This window comes from Amblyomma mixtum, chromosome 3 (genome assembly GCF_055824585.1).
Source record: "Amblyomma mixtum isolate Tamu chromosome 3, ASM5582458v1, whole genome shotgun sequence".
Classification (NCBI taxonomy): domain Eukaryota; kingdom Metazoa; phylum Arthropoda; class Arachnida; order Ixodida; family Ixodidae; genus Amblyomma; species Amblyomma mixtum.
In genome coordinates this window covers 26490464-26507388 of record NC_143014.1, presented here as the reverse complement: position 1 = coordinate 26507388, position 16925 = coordinate 26490464, and the positions used below count along the sequence as shown (strand labels likewise).

The 16925-nt window shown below is 45.6% G+C and overlaps 2 protein-coding genes across 7 annotated transcripts in view; one reads left to right on the top strand and one right to left on the bottom strand.

Annotated features, from left to right (window-relative positions):
- LOC149349479 (uncharacterized) overlaps window positions 1–16925 on the top strand; it is a 135109-nt gene that overhangs the window by 71033 nt on the left and 47151 nt on the right. The window lies entirely within an intron of this gene.
- On the bottom strand, window positions 722–16163 carry LOC149349480 (uncharacterized). 5 transcript variants are annotated; one of them, XR_016290098.1, is made up of 4 exons: window positions 16104–16142; window positions 2225–2366; window positions 1677–1802; window positions 722–1111 (listed from the first exon to the last, which is right to left on the bottom strand). XR_016290098.1 is itself a non-coding variant. In XM_089578445.1 (4 exons), the coding sequence occupies exons 2-4, from the start codon at window positions 5908–5910 to the stop codon at window positions 920–922; spliced, it is 387 nt and encodes a 128-aa protein (XP_089434571.1). In that variant the 5' UTR covers window positions 5911–6036; window positions 16104–16148; the 3' UTR covers window positions 722–919. The 5 variants fall into 5 exon arrangements, 1 of the variants encoding a protein (XP_089434571.1); XR_016290096.1 differs by lacking the exon at window positions 16104–16142 and adding an exon at window positions 2761–3883; XM_089578445.1 differs by lacking the exon at window positions 2225–2366 and adding an exon at window positions 5842–6036 and having other exon boundaries at window positions 16104–16148.

Sequence of the window (16925 nt, the reverse complement as noted above, 5' to 3'; positions counted from 1 at the left end):
CACACACACACACACACGCCACCGCGGTGGCTCAGTGGTTATGGTGCTCGGCTCCTGACCCGAAAGACGCGGGTTCGATCCCGGCCGCGGCGGTTGAATTTCTTTGGAGGAGAAATTCTAGAGACCCGTGTACTCTGCGATGTCAGTGCACGTTAAAGAACCCCAGGTGGTCGAAATTTCCGGAGCCCTCCACTACGGCGTCTCTCATAGCCTTAGTCGCTTTGGGACGTTAAACCCCATAAACCAACCAACCATTTTTCCAGAACTTGGAGAGTAGTACTTGGGTTTTCCTGTATTGAGCGGGCAGATATTGTTGGACAGATTAAAATCTTCCAAAATATGACCCCTAGCGTCTGTTTGTTCACTTCCCCAAAAACCAGAATGAGCATTAAAATCTCCAACTAGGTGTGGCTCTGGTAGCTGTTTAAAAAGTAATAAAGTGCTTCTAGGTCATGTAGTGTGACTGTTAATTGTGGCTCGAGACATACAGAATATATTGTAATTGTTGTAAAATGTAGACAGTGACTGCAACAGCTTCATATCTAGTTTTAAGTTTCACTTTGCAAGTTGCAACACTACTCTGAGCTATAATAGCGACACCTCCAGAGAGCCTGCTTGAGTGCTCTCTGTCACAGCGGGGACTTGTATTTCTTCAAAATATTCGGATGGTGAGGTCCTAAGTTTGTTTCCTGTAAGCATAAAGCTACCGGAGAAAATGAGCTTAAGAGGTCCTTTACATCACTTTAGTTGTTCAACAGTCCTCGGCAGTTCCAATGAATTAGGAATGCCATTTTGAATTAGGAATGCCGTTGCCCTCTTGAGTCATGCATACCATTTTTTTTGCGAAATTTTTTGGCCCTTTTCTTAGCGTTCATTGCTTGTGCTGCTTAGTCTTTATGAAGTGCAAGTAGCTGCTGCACTACCGAAGTATTCTCCCGCTTGCGTCGGCTTCTGTCGCCTCCACTTCTTCCGCCTCATGTGTCACCAACATTCGCTTGGCCGCTGCAGCCCATGGTACCACTTGTACTGGGTAGCACAACATGGGGAGGGGCCCGTCTTCCCGTGAAGCGAGCATCTCAGCATTGTCTGATGCCTCAGTGACGACTGACAGCTGCACATGACCAAATATAGTATATTGTATTTTCATCGTCCCAGGTGAGGGGTCAAAGTTGCTCTAATGGTATGCACTCATCAGCTGTCCCAACCTATGCCGGCCAAAACAAAAGGACAGTTCGAAAACTTGTGTGCACATAACTGCATAGATATATTATTGAAGAACTTAACAATACAGTCTGGTAAGCTGATCACTCAAAAGCAATAGTAAATAGTATGTTTAAAACGAGCGAGACATTGAGAGCGCTATTCTTAATATATAACCTTGGCAAGAGGCCAAACCAGTGACCCAAAATAGAGCTAAGGCGGGAACTTTAGTATGACGCTTTGGTTTGAACAGGAGTGGAATAGTAAGTATCTTTTTCGTCCTTAGCTGGCAGCCACGGTTGTACAAGTGTTATTTTTTTCTTTGCAACCTCTTGGCTCTTTTTCCTAGTCAGTTCTCTAATATCTGTAGCTGGCCTGCCTTGTACAGTATTCTGTATATTTAAAAATTAGTAGTGATGGGATTCCGCAGTGGTTGAGTGATCTAATAACAGGTAATGTTTGAAATTTGAAATTACCGTCAAATTTTCCTTGGCCCGCTCATCATCACTGATGGGTAGGCTGCCAATGAAACTGTGAAGCAGCCAGTAAAACTGCCATAGGACACCACCAGGAGAGCCAGTCCAAGTTTCTGTTCGTCTCAGCTGCCAGGAAAGATGGAAATGATTTGAGCATTAAATGTGCTCTTGGTGATCTCTGCAGTTCTCTTCAAACCATCAAGCTTCACTGTGAACACAGGCTGCAAGACTAGTATTACATAAATATGCTTAACCAACTGGCAGGCACTGATGCAAATGTGACTTAACTGCACATGCCAGTTGGAGCTTTTCTAGCGGTTGGTTCAGATAGTGTTCTAGCAATATCTGCATAGTAGGCCAGTGAGGCCTACAGTTATATTTCAAAAAAACCAATCGAGAAATTTGCTTAATTGTTACCCAGATCTGGTAGCCAGAAGTACCCGAGCGCTCTATAAAGCCACCTTAACGCAGGAAAAAAAAAGTGAAATTTTGAAGCACGTGTATTCGGTTCAACAGACAATATATTGAGGACAACAACAACAACTTACGCTTGAGCGGAATTTGCTTGACTGAGAATTCGGCCTTCCAATCAATGAGTGTAAGTTATATAGGAGATAAGTAATGATCACAGCACTCCTGTGCTCTAGTCATGCGTGCTGACGGCTGTATGGCAAGGTCACTAGTACAACTCTGTGGCAGTTTGCAAACAAAAAATATTGAACGACAACAATTAGCATGAAAATGAGAAAGACGAAGTTTGCATGCAGAGCGGTGCATGCACGCGTACACAAACCAGGACGAAAAACATCTTAAAAACATTACGAATGAAAAAAAAACAACACGAAGAACACACTGGCGCTGCATTTTGAGTGCAACATACGCTGCTCTTGTCACGATGCCTTCGTTGTTCAGTTCTTATACGAGTACATAATTGTAACATCTGGGACGCGCATCAGGTAAACGATGGCGAAAAGAGTTTGCACGTCGCTGAACCAACACATTACTGCCGCACGTGTGGGGCTGACGTCGCACCATGAAAACAGCGCTAGACGAACAATGCAATGAGAATAAAGGTCGCACTTGCCGGTATTTCTTGTTCAGATTACCCACTTTTTGTTTGACCTGTTTTGCCGAGTAGGGGCCTTCGCCCGGCGCTAGCCCGGCGTTTAGCTCTATTGCTGTGGCAGCGTATGTACACGAATTGCGTGTATTTCCTCGCAGAACGGGTAGCTTGTCCTCCCAGATGCGAATCAATGCCGCTGTTGTGCATCAGGCCAGTTGACACGTCTCTGGGAGGACGATTCCTCCGACACTGCTACTGTTTCAGCTATCCGTTCCACGGGCGCCGCCATTTTGTCGGAGGCAACGGATGTCAGCCAGCTGGGTTTACGGTAACTGCGGTTGGTGGCGTACAGGCTCATGAAAAAGCAGACGACAGCGCACGTCAGCTGGCACGCAGCCGCGCGCCAAACTTTCGGCTGGGCTCCTTGTGCGCATGCACTTTCGGAGCGCGCGCTCACGCCGATTTTTGTTCGTCTGCTAGCTCGCAACAAATTCTTTGGGGTTTTGCATCAAAGGCATTTCGCTTAAAGAAAAAGGAAAAAAGAACGGCTACGATTCAGTAATTAGAAATATCTTGACTCTAACGCTTTTGGGGTGACATCAGGCAATGCTGTTTCTGCCGTCTGCCACGCAAAAGGAACCGTTAGGCGTTTGTGTTGGCGCGCATTTGAACCCCGACTGCCTCGACAGACACACGGATCGTCTGGCGGGCTGCTGTGATTTGGTGCGTATTTCTACGCGTGTAGTACTTATGTGCGACGTACGTAGTGGCTGTTCTAGACCTGTGCTTATCGTCAGCAACCAGTGGGCTGTGGTGCTGCTCTACAGCCGGCAACAGGTATTCGGAAGCGAGGCGAAATCGCCGCAGCGGGTGGGCATTCCAGGCGGGCCAGCGAGGCCTTTTCCCGATGGCCGCTCGCTGTGAATCACTTGTTTCTAGCGTCTTGCTGTCCAGCGCTGGACGCGTCAAACGTTTTTTGACAGTTGAATGCTGAGTTTCGTGGATACCAAGGATACCAAGTGGACCAAGCGCCCTAAACGCTGCGGCTTATCGGATAGCACGCGCGTAGTCATGGCTAGAAATATTCGACGATGCACGTATGCGAGCAATTGGAGAAGCTGCTTCTTAACGTCCGGCCGCCGCGGCATGATTATTCTTTTGCTCTGGAGAGTCAATACATACGCTGTGCTGTCTCCTTTTGGTTCTATCAGGCCTTCTGCGAGGGCTGCAAAAAAGTAACCGTTTCCAGAGCGGTGGGCTTGCGTGCCCGCGCCTGCGCAGGTGCGCACTGCGGTTAGGATGGTAGAATAAATGGGCTTTTGTTTATGGTTTTATGCGGCGTCCCAAAGCGACTCAGGCCATGAGAGACGCCGTAGTGAAGGGCTCCGGAAATTTCGACCACCTGGGGTTCTTTAACGTGCACTGACATCGCACAGTACACGGGCCTCTAGAATTTCGCCTCCATTGATCGAAATTAGTCCGCCGCGAGAACTGCTAGCAAATCCATTGATGATTGAATGGCCTTTTACACGTTATATTCTTTGTTATGAGACCGCCAAGCAGACGATGGCTCGAGCCATCGTCTGCGGTGATTGAATGGCCGCTTACACGTTAGATTCTATGAAACCGCCAAGCAGACGATGGCCCGAGCCACAGACGATAGCTAGAACTAGCCATCGTCTGCAGTGCGGACATCCGTACCGACCGCCATCTCCCTCTTCAGCGAGAATTCTGTGGGAAAACCGGATTGGCTCCCATTTTTTTTTTTTTAGGCGTAAAAATGAATCTCGATCCTTACCCCATTGCAAGCTGCTAAAAATTTTGGAGCTTACAATTTCTCTGGTCACGGAGGGTACAAACTGCCCAGCATATCGTTGGGTGACACTTACCGCTCATGGTAAATGAGATTTGAGGCATGCCCATGCTATACTAAAACTCTGTATTGTCATTTCAGTCCAACTGGTTTATGGAACAGTTCCCACCTGGTTCCAACTGGAACCTACGAACTGGGAATGGTTTCATAAACCAGTTGGAGTGGGGAAGGTGTTCTCAGAAGCGGGCTTTGCGTGATTGCATGCTTAGCAGAATAGCGGGTCCAGAGTGAGAGCTGCCCTCTTCAGCCGAGTAAGCAGCCCTTGTGGTCCCGGTCAGCGCGTTTACCGGTAATTGCTGCTGTTGCCTTTTGCTATGACTGACCTTGGACAAAGTATAAGCTGCACTTCAGCCCAGTTCTTGAGATATGCTCACTATTCTGGCATGCTCAAGCCTAATGGGGCCTTCTGCAGCGCAACCATCTGCAACTGCTCGGAACGCGACTGTTGTAGGTTTCAAGCTTTGCCATGGTGTTTTATGTATTTCAGTAATTCAATCTGGCAAATATTATTAAATGTGCATAACTATTTAAAGCATTGCATGTCATGTTGTGGAAAATATTCTTGCTCGAGTGGTTTGCACTTAGTCAACATCAGCAATGAACGCAGCCATAATGCAAGAGGCCATTTCACACCACCAGTAGTGTTTCTATTCTAGCGACAAAAGGCATGAACTAGGACATGCGCATTGGAGCAGTGTTATCTGTGCAAGTCTGTACTTCAGTAGGTCTTGCTTTTAATTACCGAGGCATTTTCTTCGGCATTTTGCTGGTGGGTATAAGCGCTGCTGTATCAATAGGCTGTAAAATACTGATATATATTATTTTGGCAAATTAGAGGTTGTGGCGGCCATTTTATAAGAGCCTTCTGCCTCCAGGTAGTGTAGATCGCGTTTAAAGTTTTTGGAATGCTATGCTAAAACTATCTGCGTGGATAAGTTGCTTATGTACGGCACGTTAACATAGTTTCCCTTAGATTCATTGTCACGCTAATGTTGTACTAAAACTCACAAATGTTGGTTGTGTCTTGGTCGGAAGGCATGTTTACTGAGCAGCCCTCGAGAAGGCACAGGCAACCTCTTCCCTTAGCAGCTAGCATCATGGTGGCGTGCTGGCTGTCGTATCTTTCTTTGTTTCGGAAAAGACAAGATGAAAAAAAACTGAAATACCGTGACCTAGAAGACACCTGCTTTGTGGACTTGTAAACGTAGCAAAGAATATGTGCCAATGACCATTGTCGTAGTCCATCTGGTACCAGGCGCTGTAGCAGACGACGAGGCACTGAGCGCCCTTGTGTGCATGCGTCACAGACTCGGGTTTCGTCTGCTCGCTTGAATCGCATTGTGTGTGCACTCTCGTGACCTTAGCGGAGCCGATTGTTGGTTGTCCAACTCAGGACTGCAGCATGCCGTTGGAGATTGCTGCGCCTGGATGTGGGGTTTCGAAAAAAATTGCATCGTCAAGCAGTTTACACACTGTTAACACGGCTACGATGCAGCAATTAGTGACTATGCCTTGAACGTCACACTGGGTAGTTTCTGGTGTCTGCAACGCGGAAAGAACCATGGCTCTTATGAAAAGAACGTGTGCAGGTGGTGCGCATTCAAACCGTCCTAGTCTCTGCAAGAACGCGGTTTGCCTGGCGCTGCATCGAGTGTGCTGCTTCTGCGCCTCTGTGAAGCAGTTTTCAGCCGTTGTCAAAGTGCGCTTATTGCCAACAACCAGTGGGCCTCTGCACGTGCTAGCTACGTTGCCTGCACCGACATGTCAGCACCATAAGTGTTCACCAGCAAGATGAGATCGTAGGGTGGTAGTTGGGAATACTAACAGGCTCGCCCTATACTGGCCGGCGGCTGTTCGTGTGGAACTCTCTGTGCGATTGCGTTGCTGTTGACTTTACGTTTTCAGAGTGGGAAATGTTGTGATGCCTTCAAGGTTTTTTGATACCCCTCCAAGCTTCTGTCCACCAACTAGGCATCAGCAAGTGCCTATAGTTGGACTGAAAATTTTAGAATTTGCGTACGGGTTCATTGGAAATGTGGGCAAGCAATGCCTTATAGTTGTGCCTTGGTGCCTGTTCTCTTCCTAGTTTTCGTAAGTCATCTAGCAACTGATCTGAACGTTAATATACAACTGTTTGCAGATGATTGCACAATTTGTCGGGAAATTAATACAATAGGGGATCATGAAGCCCTTAACAATTAACACACTAGAAACTATAACTAAATGGTGCACTGACTGGCAAATGACACTTAACGCTACTAAATCTGCTATTATGACAGTTTCTAAGAACTATAACTCCGACTTGAAAGTACAGAATTAATTTGACCCACCACTTACTGCAGTAACTGAACATAGATGTCTTGGCGTACTGATAACCCCTAACCTCAGGTCAAATGCTCACTGGGATGGAATCGCCTCAGCAGCTCTAAAACGACTCTTCTTTATTAGATGATGTCTCAGAATAGCTCCTTTTCAAACTAAACTATTAGCTTACAATGTCTTAGTTAGACCTCTTCTTGAATATGTTAATGTTGTTTGCTTTCCTTATACTAATCAAGATATAACCATACTTGAAGCAGTTCAGAAAAAAGCAGTCAGATTCATATTTAACAATTCATATTTAGCAAAATAACTGATTCGCCTACTGAAATAATGAGAGCAGAAGGAATCAAATCAATGCATACTCGTGCTAAACTTGTGCGGCTGAAACTCATGCTTCATCTTATTAATTGACATCTAAAACTAGACACTACTAAATATATTTCCCTTTCCAAAGTAAGAACAATGGGTCATAAACATTCACATGCATTAAGTGAGTCATTTTTATACTGACTGCTTCAAATACTCAGTTTTCCCAGCAATTAGAAAACGGAGTAGCCTTAGTCCATCCATTACTAATAGCTTATCACTGATAAAATTTAGTAGTGCTGTTGGCACTATGTGGCGGTATTACTCCAGATCGCTTCTGTTCTGTTATTATACTCATGGTTATGTAGTTCTTTTTTTTTCGTTTTGAAGCTTTTCATTTCACCTATGCAGTGTTACAAAACAAATACATATTGCCACGTCCGAAGTAGTCCACGTGGCGCGACTGAAGCCTTATTACTCCCGTTAGCCCCTTTTCACGCAAACACTCGCGCCGTTCACTTTCCGCCTTCCCTTTATTTTTTTTTCCGCCCGTGCGGCATCGGGTCGATGCCTCTTGAAAGAGGGGGGGAAATGTCACACTGCTGGCACTCTGCCGGCGCCACCTGGTGGTCGAACCTTGGCTCCCAGCGCGTGGCCGAGCGTCGTTTTTGTTCTGCGTGAGCTCGGCGGTTCAGCGGGCTTCGTCCTAGAAAAATGCTGTGCTTCCTGCTTTTCGGCTGTGTTTGTCGGTGACAATATACTATGTTAATGCCTTTGCAGTGTACTTTCATATAATTTCTTGTTATACTTATTGTCTGTATATTCTAAACAGTAGCATATCATCTTCCACATTTTGTTAGTCTTTGTATAATAGTGCCGACAATAGCTTTATTTCATGTACTATTTCATTGTTTATGTCATAACTTTGTTGTATTTGCATTTTACCTTTTGTTGTTTTTTCTTTACATGATGATGAGTTGAATGTTGAGGAGGAGGGCATAGTTGATCTATGCCCTCCTGCCACAGTCCCAAATGGAATTAGCAGTATTTATAATTAAATAAATATTTACAGTATCTATAATTATGCTCGAAACCGATTAAGGCGACACACCTGACTGCACATTCCCTGCCCCGATGACATCGGTGAACAGATAGGGCGAGCTTGAAAGCTGGCTCTTCTGCCCACTCACGTCATTGTGGTAGGGGACGCACGTTGAGCTACGTCTCCCTAATCGGTTGCGAGCTACTACGAGCAGCGATTTTTAAAAATTATTTCTAAATTATAGGGTTCATGCAGACATTTCAAATTTGGCTCGAATACCCACAAAGACCACCTTTACAGATTGTTGCACTAGAATATGCCCATCGAAATTATTTCAGGTTTGCTTTAGAACTGTCATGCATGTATTGTGTAATCAGGGTATTAAAGCAGCATATGTAACTGTATGTAAATGTGAATGAGCAGCGATGGCATAGAGGTAGAGCAGTCGCCTCGCATGCCAGGGGACCGGGGTTCAAAACTGGGTGTCACACAATTCATTGGGTTAAAAAAAAAAAAAACTCCACGTGTCGATGGAATTGCATAACCGGGCCTGTCGTGCGGCCTGATCTCTGTGACCAGAACCGACAACGCACTCCCTCACCAGAGCAGGATTTGGCTACCCTGGTGTAGTACATGGCCACAATCTTTTATGAACAAACCAATTAACCCTCAGTCCCCAGTGGCTGCGGAGCAACTCACCAAGGCGATGGTCAGACCTAATACACAGCAGAGGGTGCTAAGAATCTCTGGCTTCGGACAGGCCACCATTGGAAATTGAACCTGGCAACATCTATTGCTAAAACATTATCCAGTGAGGCTAGCCTGGCAGTGCTGTTCGAGGAACTAGCAGGTATTAAATGGAATGCCATAGGGCTTAGTGAGGTTAGGAGGACAGGTGAGGCGTGTACAGTCCTAAAGGGTGGGCACCTACTGTGCTGTCATGGATTAGCAGACAGACGAGAACTAGGTGTGGGATTCCTCATCAATCAAAATATAGATGGCAATATAGAGGAGTTCTATAGTATTAACGAGAGGGTGGCAGCTATTGTAATTAAGCTTAATAAGAGGTACAAGCTAAAGGAAGTGCAGGTCTAGGCGCCTACATCCAGCCATGATGACCAGATCGTTTAAAGCTTCTGTGAGACGTGGAATCTGCAATGAACAAAGTAAAATCATAGCATACTTTACTAACGGGCGATTTCTATGCGAAGGTAGGCAAGAAGCAGGCCGGAGACCATGCGGTAGGCGACTATGGCATAGACTCCAGGAATAGCAGGAGGGAATTATTAGTAGAGTTCGCAGAGAGAAATAATTTACGGATCATGAATACCTTCTTCCAGAATTGAAAGAACAGGAAGTGGTCATGAAAGGGCCCAGATGGTGAGACTGAAAATGAAATAGACTTCATACGTTCAGCCTGGTATCCTGCACGATGTGGGGTCCTCGGAAAGGTTTGTGGTAGCGACCACAGAATGGCGAGGTCTCGAATTAGCTTAGACTTGAAGAGGGAACGAAAGAAGCTAGTGAAGCGGAAGTCGATTTACGAGTTTGTGGCAAGAAGGAATGTAGAGGTATTCGGATATCACTGCAGAACAGATATTCGGCCCTGAGCAAGACAGTCTTAATGTTCAAACAATGAACAATAATCTCACAGCTATCATTGCGCAGTGCGCATTAGAAGCAGGCGGTAGGATGGATCGACAGGATACAGGGGCAAGCTATCTCAGGAGACGAAAAATCTGATTAAGAAATGCCAAAGCATGAAAGTGTCTAACCCAATGGACAGAATAAAACTGTCAGAGCTATCAAAGTTAATAAATAAGTGCAAGGTAGCCAACATAAGGAAAGTTTAACATGGAAAAAATCAAGCATGCTCGGGAGAATGGAGGTAGCCTAAAAGCAGTGGAGAAAACTAGGCATAGGTGACAAAGGGTTAAATGCCATTAGCAATATGGATAAAATAGTTTAGGTAGCCGAAAAGTTCTACACAAATCTATTCAGTAGCCAAGGTAATCAGAATGCTAATGAGAGAGGCAGTAGAGCACAGCAATGGGACAAGTAACGAAAGAGGAAGTAAAAAAGCCTTAGGAGCAATGCAAAGAGGAAAGCAGCTGGTAAGGATCGGGTAACAGCAGACCTCTTGAAGGACGGAGGGGAGATCATGCTAGAAAAACTAGCCACTCTGTATATGCAGTGCCTTATGACCTTGAGCGTACCAGAAGCTTGGACAAATGCCAACATTATCTTAATTCATAAGAAAGGAGACGTCAAGGATGTGAAAAATCAGACTGATCAGCATACTATCCATTGCATACAAGGTATTTACTGAGGTAATCTCAAATAGAATCAGGACAACCTTAGACTTCAATCAACTAAATGATCAGGCAGGCTTTCGTAAAGGATACTCAACAATATACTCATCGATTACAAGAAAGCATTTGACTCAGTGGAAACCTCAGCAGTCATGTAGGAATTGCGGAATCGGGGTGTAGAAGAGTGTTATGCGAATATACTGGAAGATATCTATTACTACTGCACAGCTACCATAGTCCTACATAAAGTCTGTAATAAAATTCCAATAAGGAAAGGTGTCGGGCAGGGAGACACGATCTCTCCACTGCTATCACCGCCTGCTTACAGGAGGTGTTCCGAGGCCTGGATTGAGAAAATTTGGGGATAAGAGTCAACGGAAAATACCTAAGTAATTTGCGGTTCACTGATGACATTGCCTTGCTAAGTCACACAGGAGATGAGCTGCAAAGCGTGATAAATGAGTTAGAAGGCAGAGCAAAATGGTAGGTCTCAAAATTAACATGCAGAAAACCAAAGTAATGTTAAACAGTCTAGCTAGGAACAGTAGTTCACAACTGGTAGCAAGGTGCTGGAAGTGGTAAGAGAATACGTCTACTTAGGGCAGGTAGTGGCCGCTGATCCGTTTCATGTGAGGGAAATAACGAGAAGAATAAGAATTGGGTGGAGCGCATATGGCAGGTTCTCTCAGATCATGAATGGCAGTTTACCAATATCCCTCAAGAGAAACGTATACAACAGCTGTATCCTACCGGTACTCACCTATGGGGCAGAAACGTGGAGAGTTTATGGTCTGAAGGAGAGTGTCATAATACTCTCTGATGGTGCCAGTCTTGACCTGCCCTCCGATGGCCTTGGCCAGGGGATCAACGGTGCCCGGATAAGAGTTTCATGGGTGAGCTGATTAGCCAGCTAATTGCCGTCAATCCCCGAATGCCCAGTATCCATCGGAGGAAGACTGGGCAAGGCTGCAGTGACGCAAGTGCAGCCTCGAGGTCCGTGGACAGATGTGGTGGGGGCGTTTTCGATTGAATGGCAGGAATGGCTGCCTGTGAGTCAGTGTAGATGGCATAGTTAGGTACAAGTGGGAGCGAATGAAAGTGTTGAGTGGTGTGAATGATGGAGAGGATCCCGAGTGAGACAATGTTGGTAGGGTGCAGGAACGGGCCGCTGGTGTGAGTAACGGGTAGAAAGGAGAGGATGAAAGAGGACTTAGCTACCAGCGCCGCGAGGAGCCACGTAAGAGGCATCCATGTATGCCACTTCATGAGTATTGAAGGGGCGACTATGATGAGAGGCACCAGCATGTCTGCAGCCAGCATGCAGGATTGGTGAAGAGGAAGAGGGGCCGTATGTATGGGGGCAATAATAGCCTGGTTGAGAAGCCAGCGCCTGTGAGCTGTGCTTGAGAGGTGAATCACTATTATTAATATTATTAATGAAGCTTAGCTGCAGGTGAGCTAGGGCTCACCTGCAGAAAAACTAAAGTAATGTTCAACAGACTCGCAAGGGAACAGAGAGAGAGAGAGAGAGAAAAGGACGGAAAGGCAGGGAGGTTAACCAGGCGATGCCCAGTTGGCTACCCTACACTTGGGGAGGGGAACAAAGGGGAAAAAAGGAAAAAGAGCGGCAAGGAAATGAGTTTTCTAAGTGTCCAGCGACCACTATGTCACAGGGACAGAGGGCGCGCACTGAAAACTTGATTATAGGCGGGAATGCAACCCCGAGTCCCTTAAGAAATTCAGGAGCGCTTTCACCGCTTTCCGTGTCTGCAAGGGAACAGCAGTTCACAATTGATAGTGAGGTGCTGGAAATGGTAAGGGAATAAGTCTACTTAGGGCAGGTAGTGACTGCTGATCCTGATCATGAGGGGGAAATAACTAAAAGATTAAGAATGGGGAGGAGAGCTTATTGGCAGGGTCTCTCAGGTCATGAATGGCAGTTTTCCAATATCCCTCAAGTGGAAAGTACACAATAGCTGTATCTTACTGGTGTCCACCTATGGGGCAGAAACAACGAGGATAAGGAAAAGGGTTCAGCTTAAGTGAAGGACAATGCAGCAAGCTATGGAAAGAAAAATGATAGGTGTAATGTTAATAGACCTGAAGCAGACAGAGTGGGTGAAGGGAACAAATGCATGGTAATGACATCCTAATTGAAATAAAGAGGAAGAAATGAGCTTGGGCAGGGCATGTAATGCGAGGGCGGGATAACCGCTGCTCTTTAAGGGTAATGGAGTGGATTCCAAGAGAAGGCAAGCGTAGCAGGGGGCGACAGAAAGGTGGGCTGATGAGATACGGTGGCCAGCTGACAAAAGACAGGGTTAATTGGAGAGACATGGGGGAATCCTTTGTCCTGCAGTGGGCATAGGCAGGCTGATGATGATGATGTAAATGTGCTAGAAAATATTTGTGGCGACTGCACAGAGATCACAGTCCTCCACAGGAAAAGTGATTGAATATACCAATCAGGAATGGTGTTGGACAACCTGACACAATCTCTCTGGTCTATTCACTGCATGCTTTCTTGAGGTGTCCAGAGGGCTGGGTGGGAATAGTTTGGATGAGAGTTAATAAGTTACTGATGACATTGTCCTGCTAAGTTATTTGTGGTACAAATTGCAGAGCATGACGGAGAACCTAAACAGACAGGAAAAGAAATGCTATAAGAGTTGGAAGGTCTCATAAAATGTTGCCAGTGTGAATAATCACAATGTGTTGACTGCAATTTCTGTTCCCATTTCCACTTTGAATGCACAGTTACACAGCGAGGGAATGGACAGTTTGTCATGTTAATATACCCTCATAAGAAGAACAGAGCAGTAGAAAAAGGTAGAAAAAAAGCAGAAAACATAGAAAGGCACAAAACAAGTAGAAAATGTGGCCATCTCTTGCTTCCTGCTGCTGAGTCCCAGTGGTCACAATGATAAAGGCCCTTTTGACCTCATATCCTGCACTGATTTGGCCATTGCTTTCTGCAAGGTGACATCATAGTATACATGTATCAGTGCAAAACAAATGCCACCCATAAATGCCGCTAGTAAATTACCAGACATCCGTACGTTGCATCATTGGTGCCCAGTATCTGTAAATCCAGTGTAGCACAGCGCTTGAGCAGTGGGTGCCTTAGCACTGTTTTCTCCATATTTTTCAGCAACCCATTTGCGTTGTTTCTGGTTAAAAAATGCTATGTAGCAATGATGTTTTTGCGTTGGTGTTGCTATGCTCATGACCTATATGTTGTATGCCTATATATAACATACTTATTTTTGAAGAATCCTACACATTCTTTTTAAGAACCTGCTGCTTCCAGCGGTTGACATGGAAACAAACCCAGTCTCTAGCATGCTGTTCTCATTGGAATTCAAAGTAGCTCTTGCATGAGTGAGTGTCATATGCAGAGTGAGAACCAGGTAAATTGTTTTTTGGAGAAAGGAAATGGCTCAGTAACTGTCTCACATTTCGGTGAGACCCTAACTGCGCCGTAAAGGAAGGAATAAAGGAGGGAGTGAAAGAAGAAAGGAAGAGAGAGATGCGTAGTGGAGGGCTCCGGAATAATTTCGACCACATGGGTGCATTTTGCGTTTCGCCTCCATTGAAACACGGCCGCTGTGGTTGGGTTCGAACCCAGGTACTACGGCTCGGTAGCTGAACGCCCTAACACACTGAGCCACCGCAGCAGGTAACAAATGAGTTTTTGGCACCCATCTGGCTAAACTGGATACACTAGTAGTGACGCTCGTTGGGTGGGTTGATTCGGGATGGTAAGAACAGAACGTAACCAGACGGGACAAAGAAAGAACGCAGCGCTCGTGTCGTCGTGTGTTCCTTCATTGACCTGTCTTGTTACGTGCTGTTCTTACCATCTTGATACACCAGCACAATCATGATCCTGATCATGAGGGGGAAATAACTAAAAGATTAAGAATGGGGAGGAGCATTTATGGCAGGTTCTCTCAGGTCATGAATGGCAGTTTTCCAATATCCCTCAAGTGAAAAGTACACAATAGCTGTATCTTACTTGTGCCCACCTATGGGGCAGAAACATGGAGGGTAAGGAAAAGGGTTCAGCTTAAGTTAAGGACAACGCAGCGAGGTATGGAAAGCAAAATGATAGGTTTAATGTTAAGAGGCCTGAAGCAGGCAGTGTGGGTGAGGGAACAAAGGTGTGTTAATGACATCCTAGTCGAAATCAAGAAGAACAAATGAATAATGGAATTGACTGGGCGAGTTGGTTTTCCATCTTGACAGTGAAAGCGCTCAAAAGGACAAGGTCAACAGAAAAGGAAAGACATACAAAGCACTTTGTAGGTCTTTCCTTTTATGTTGTCTTTGTCCTTTTGAGCGCTTTCACTGTCAAGAACAAATGGGCAGTCATAGCGGGGGCGGCAGAAGATTAGGTGGACGGATGAGATTAAGAAGTTTGAGGGGATATTGTGGCCACTGCTGCCAAAGGCTAGGGTTAATTGGAGAGACATGGGAAAAGCCTTTGCCCTGCAGTGGGCGTAGTCAGTCTGGTGATGATGATTATGAATTCTCGACCATTATGTCATGCACTGCTTTTTCCATACCCTTTGCTCGTACTAAATTTGCAGCTAGACCCTCTTGTTATGTTCCAGACATATTTAATGCTCGCTCAGAAATTAGTTTCAAGGAATATACGAACCGTCTCCACGTGATCTTTCCGTACCGGCTGAATGCAGCACAGGCACCTGCTGCGATTACGGCCGGGTAATGATATCACCCTCGGGAGAAGGTAGTTTGTTTTGCTAATGCTTCGTTATGCTTGCCAGGCGCTGGAAAACGACGTGATTGTATCTGCTTTCTCTGATGTGACCAATACTTGATCCTAATTCGTTTTATCCAGAAGTATGTTCGGCGACCGTCGGCCTGATTTGTTGTCCACTAGCGACGCCGACTGCTACCGGCCGCCTCAAATATTGCTCGGCACACACTAGCAAATTTAATGAATCGAATGACATTAGCACCTAATGTCATTAATCGACTGCTACACGGGAACATGTAATGCCATTAGGCTCGAATGACATTCGCCATCGAATGAGAGGGGTATTATACCCCTGTCACACTATCAAATTTAATGTCATTCGAACCTAATGGCATTCGATGCATCAAATGTCATTTGGTCTCTTTCGGTGCTACACGGAAAAATAATGTCATTCGAAAATGATGGCATCGACGATCAGTGAAAAAAAAAGTCCACTCATTCGCATTCGATCTCTAACCGAATGCGTACTCGGGGCACCAGATACGCAGCAGAAACAAGCGACGCGAAAAAATAATATGCTCACTGCCAAACTTGGAAACTGTATTTATTTAGTTCTGCTAAAAAGTTAATGTTGGTGTGAATCTGTTCAGCACCCAAGAGCAACGGCCGAGCGTGAAGCAGTCTTTCCCGCGACCGTCGATCATTTTGGGTTGCGTGTTTCATGCTGGTTGGCGTGTCATACTCGTTAAGCTCGAAAGTACTTAAAGACGTAACTGAGCAGTTCACCTTTTAGAAGTCATTTCCATGCTCCGCGCGCCGCCATGTCAGCCGTTTTGTTTGTTTACATTTATCCACGGATTTGTGGTGACTTTGTACTTGGCTTGACTTTTGATGGCTGAAGTGCTGAAAGGCCAGAATTATTTTCACCCACTTTTGAAACACTGCACAACAATTTCAAACATCTTTCATGCGCGCTGATGTCTTTCAGTTTTACTATATTTTGTTGACTGATCTTCAGTGCCATCATTTGAAAATGACATTATTTTTTACCGTGCAGCACCGAAAGAGACCGAATGACATTCGATGCATCGAATGCTATTAGGTTCGAATGACATTAAATTTGCTAGTGTGACAGGGGTAGATGCAAGCGATAATCGACTTCAGGTCATTGTGGCTAAAACTATACTCGATGACCATTTGCATTCGCTAAAACTTGAGTCATTTGCTCTCAACGACGGCGGAAATCGCTAAGCCTAATCGTCGTGGACGGGGACCGGCGTCGACTGAACTTTAACAATTTGGCGAAAGTTCATCGCTGGTGAATGCTCAGATGTGAAAATATCAAACGCAGACATTTGTTTTGCTTATTTTTAGCACGGTTAAGGCAGAGAGAAGCGCAGCTGTGTCGCCTCATCGGGATGAAGTTTTCTCTCGGCCGCCGATCTGCTAAGGACCGGTCGTGCGAACGTTCGCCGATCGGTTTGGCATGAAAGCCACTACGCCGATACGCGGTGGTCAGTCGTGCTGGCGTCGTCGTCGGTCTGATATGTGACAGCGACGGGATCGGCCGACCAGCCCTTCCAGCGTCCCGTCTGCCTAGTGTGACCG